Here is a 4,531-nt window from a genome sequence, read left to right on the forward strand (position 1 = left end):
ACACACGAACGCACGCACTCCCCGCATGCCACCGAGAGAGGCATTGAAGAGAGAGAGAGAGAGAGAGAGAGAGAGAGAGACACGAACGCACGCACTCCCGCATACAGCGAGAGAGCGCGAGTGAAAGAGAGAGAGAGAGGGGGGGGAGAGAGAAAGAGAGATGCGCGCGGAGAGAGAGCAGCAGACACGCAACTGACACGCACTCCCGCATACAGCGAGAGAGGGCAAGTGAAAGAGAGAGAGAGAAAGAGTGAATAGAGAGAAGAGGAGAGAGAGCGCGAGAGAGAGGGAGAGACGAGAGAGAGAGAGAGAGAGAGAAGAGAGCACGAGAGCGTCGCAGAGATAGAAGATGCAGATAGATAGCGATAGAATGAGACACGAACGCACGCCGCTCTCTAGCTAGTTTAGCTGCCACCAAGCCGACTAAATACATGAGATTTCATCTCGTGAATATGCGTAGGGCTGGAAATAATTAACGTCTTAAACATAATAATGAAGTCGCTACAGTGAACGAAGTCTGTTATTTCCGTCACAATTTGTCACGCGATGGCGCCACTAGCTTAACGGGAAGCGCTCTGGTAGACGGGCACACGTCTTTCGACACAAACTGCCCAAAAGCACTGTTGGTACAACCAAATCATGACCAAATTGTGTAGCCAGTCTATAGTTATGGTGTAAACATGACGAAAGGCGGCCAACCTGAACAACTCGCTCAAACTTGCGAGTTTAACCTACATAAATGTAGTCTGACTGATATACCCAGGTCGGCTCACTTGGAGTTGTCAGTGAACCATGTGAGGTAAATATTAAACGCGCGTGTAAGGAATAAATAGCTTATAGCCAGCAGGGCTTTTGGCAGTTTTGGCTTTTGCCCTCAATGGCCCGTTTGGCCCTTGGAAGTTGGACTGCTGGTGGCGTAAACCGACCAGGCTCTCCGATTGTTTCGATTACACGTCGTAGGAGCCAACGTAGTAGGAGCCTCTCACCAACGTAGTATTAAGCGAGAAGGGAACTTGAAGTTGTGACTACTGGTGGCGGTGCTTTCGTTTGGCTAATCTAGAGTAGAGCCTAGAGCCGAGGTTATGCGGTTCTAGTACGTGTGCTGAAAGTGTTTCATCTGGAAGCTGGCATGTGCCTTCTGCTGAGTATGCAAATCTATGCATTTCATTAGAATGGCTGCGTCAAAATGATGGTAAATAAACACGACATGTATTTACTACCAAAGTAACTACAGTACAGTTTTTCTACTGTCTTTCGCCTATTGTTGCCGATAAAGAGTATCTTTATTCTTGTTGTTTGTGCACAGCGACGCGCATTCGATATACTTGTGTGTTGCAGAGGAGCATTTGAACGGCATTTACAGGAAATTAGCGGCAATAATAGGCAAAGGAGAGTAGAGAAACATTAAGACTTTGGTAGTAAATACATTTTGTGTTTATTTACCATCATTTTACTATCGAAACATTCCAAGTGCCTGTGCTGCAGCGTAGCTAGTGTAATCTAGATAAGTCATTAATTTAATTGTAATTGTAATTTGATGTTATATTGCTGGTAATGTAATACTGTGAATGGAACTTGCAAAGGCTCAAAGGTGGTTATTAAATTTTAGGTTGATTACTTGACAGAGTGTGGCCAAGTGCTGAAACATGAGTAGCATCAGGGTCTTACCGTCTTATCAGTTAGAGATAATGTTGAATGTTTCATTTCAGACATAAAGCACGTTTCAAAAGGCGGGAGATATGTCACATTCATCGTGGCTCCTGATTGTTTTGGCTCTCGGTGCATTACCGAGGTCAGAGAGCCATATTCGCTTGATTTTTCCACCTGCTAGAAAATATGACTTTGATGCTCTAGACAACATTGACTCTGAAGGACCATGTGGCATGCCAAGAGGTAGAAATGATCATATGTATATATATATATATATATATATATACATATTATAAACGTTGTTGTTAACATTTTCTGTTGAACCAAACATTTGTGTATGGTGGTGTAAAATCTTCGGTTGGATCCACAATCTGCTGGATGAAGAGATAACATGGTTAGAAATTGCACGTTTTTAAAAGCGAGGATTATGTGACAACACCTTTGGTTCAAAAACCTCAAAAGTTTTTAATGGCAGCTTTTAAAACCTTGTTTTTTGAGGCATGGTGTAAATATGGCTTACACATATTGCTATCAAAGAAATGACCATTTAAATTCATTCAGAACAAACTGTGATATACAAATGCTTAAAACTATGACTTAAGCCTTAAAACTGTACAACTTATGTGTAGAAGTTTGCCACGTGAAGCTATCCTACAAGAACGAAAAGTACCGACATTATTTTAAGGGTTTGGACCAAAAACGTCGCTAGTGACGGGGTCATCTGTGAATGTTGTGTGGAACATGGCATGGATAGGGCCAGCCTCCATTCGCCCTCTTCTCAAGTACAGTATTGAGCTGCTAGACACTAACGACAAGGTGATCACGGAGCTGGCCAGTGCAAAGTATTTTGTCAGTGCTGATGATGAGGTGCCTGGACTTGCCCGTGTCATTCAACTGCCTGCAAATCTCACAGGTAGAAACAACTGCAAATATATAGCATTTTTATTGATGTTTGGTTTAATTTTTGTTTAATCCTAATAAACACATGAATTCTTTTTCACATGTTTACTTAATTGTGCAATATGGTTGCATTATTTCATTGCGTTACTGTGTTGGTAAGTCATTTCAGATATGAGCTATGTGCTGCATTTAATTTCAGTTTGCAAACTCATCGTGACTGGTTATCATATAGTGTAAATAAAATTAATGTAATCTTAAATGTGAATGAATGTAATTTCATAAATATTATTAGTATCTAGTATATTATTATCAATAATATTATATTGATGCTTTTCTCACAGGTTTGAACTTTGTACTTCGCATGTCATCGAATCTTCCAGAGAACATTACGTTCTGGAGTTGTTCTGACGTTGATATCATTCAGAAAGGTAACGTACACATACCCCGGCAACAAATGACCATAAGTTCACGAAATCACTTCCTCTAAATAGTTAATAAAAATCTCAGCTCTCAACTGAGTCAGATAAGAGAAATTTTGTGATGTAGCATATATTACTCGTCAACAATAAAAAATATTGATTCAGTTGAAATCATTTAATTCGCAGGTGTTTGTTAGCTGTCAAAAAAAAGTTGAAAATTAAAATGTCAAACGTGTAATAACAGTTTATGTGTTGTAACAGCTGACGTGGATTTGGTGGGTTCACGAGAGTTCTGCTCTGGAAACGGTGACCTCAAAAATGAAGACTGCTTGTGCGACTACCTCTACTCTGGCGAGAGATGTCAGTTTGAGGATGAATGCTGGAAGGACATCGATTGTGGATCAGGAAGAGGTCAGCATTTAATGTTATGATTTCTTTCTTTCTTTTTTTTTTTCTTCTATATTAATATTATTATGTGTGTTTCCTGTATTGTTGGAGTTATTTTAATAACACCTGGTATGTTGAAAAGGAGGTGTAAGAATAATGGTGTAGCAATATATCGAGTGGTTATAAGAAACTCTTATCTCGACATAAGAGTACTTTTTATTTTACGAAATTTCTATTATCAAGAGCATATAAAGAAGGAGAGTGTACAACGGTAAAATGCTGAAACCATGTTGCAGTATTAGTCGAATTAATAAACTTTCCCCGTTTTATTTTGACGATTCTTTGCAGTATTATTGATCAGCTGTCCTACCTTGTTAATATAAAACAAACTGCATATCCTTACGATGCCCTTACGCTGAGATAATGAGCGGTGAAAATCTGGTATTTTCGCCGAAAACCGACTCGACATCAGTTAGTACTGCTACTGCAACTGTCTCTCGTTCTGGCGATAGTTTCGGGAAACCTCGCGTGTTTCCGTCATTCATTGACAATGAAATTTATTTTCCTTCTACTATCTTTTCTCGCATTTCCAGTCATTGACGCAGCCATTACTCCACAAAAACGTCTTGTTATTTATCGCCATGGTGATGACCCGCCCTTTACGCTGAATGTAATAACGCTGAATGTAATAACGTATCGGGTCAGCGCTACACAGCGGCGACCGGAAGCCACATACAGTGCACAAAACGAAAATACCAGATTTCCACCGCTCATTATCTCAGCGTAGGGGCATCGTAGGAACATGCACAAGGTAGGACAGCTGATCAATAATACTGCAAAGAATCGTCAAAATACAACGGGGAAAGTTTATTAATTCGACTAATCCTGCAACATGGTTTCAGCATTTTATCGTTGTATGCTCTCCATCTTTATACGCTCTTGCTATTATGTTATTAGCCGCGTTAACACGTAGCAAGAAATCCGGTATTTAGCGTTCCCACGAGGCAAAATACGAGGCCCAAGAAATACGGTATCTGAACAGATCCGGTATTTCATGTAAATACGAGGCTTCCCAGACCCCGAATAATTTGCCGTGCTTCAGAAATACCGGATTTCTTGGACCGCGCATTTCCTCGTGTGAACGCTAAATACCGGATTTCTGAAGCCGCGTATTT

The 4,531-nt window shown here is 40.5% G+C and overlaps 1 protein-coding gene across 1 annotated transcript in view; it reads left to right on the forward strand.

Annotated features, from left to right (window-relative positions):
• Positions 1 to 673: 673 nt before the first annotated feature.
• LOC106808913 overlaps positions 674 to 4,531 on the forward strand; it is a 22,794-nt gene continuing 18,936 nt past the window's right edge. The window contains exons 1-5 of the mRNA XM_014811827.1: positions 674 to 799; positions 1,710 to 1,893; positions 2,336 to 2,563; positions 2,892 to 2,978; positions 3,231 to 3,380. Coding sequence (XP_014667313.1) covers positions 1,740 to 1,893; positions 2,336 to 2,563; positions 2,892 to 2,978; positions 3,231 to 3,380 — 619 coding nt within the window. The 5' untranslated portion in view covers positions 674 to 799; positions 1,710 to 1,739. The remainder of the gene's footprint in view (positions 800 to 1,709; positions 1,894 to 2,335; positions 2,564 to 2,891; positions 2,979 to 3,230; positions 3,381 to 4,531) is intronic.

Source organism: Priapulus caudatus, unplaced genomic scaffold, assembly GCF_000485595.1.
Source record: "Priapulus caudatus unplaced genomic scaffold, Priapulus_caudatus-5.0.1 Scaffold313, whole genome shotgun sequence".
NCBI classification, from domain to species: domain Eukaryota; kingdom Metazoa; phylum Priapulida; class Priapulimorpha; order Priapulimorphida; family Priapulidae; genus Priapulus; species Priapulus caudatus.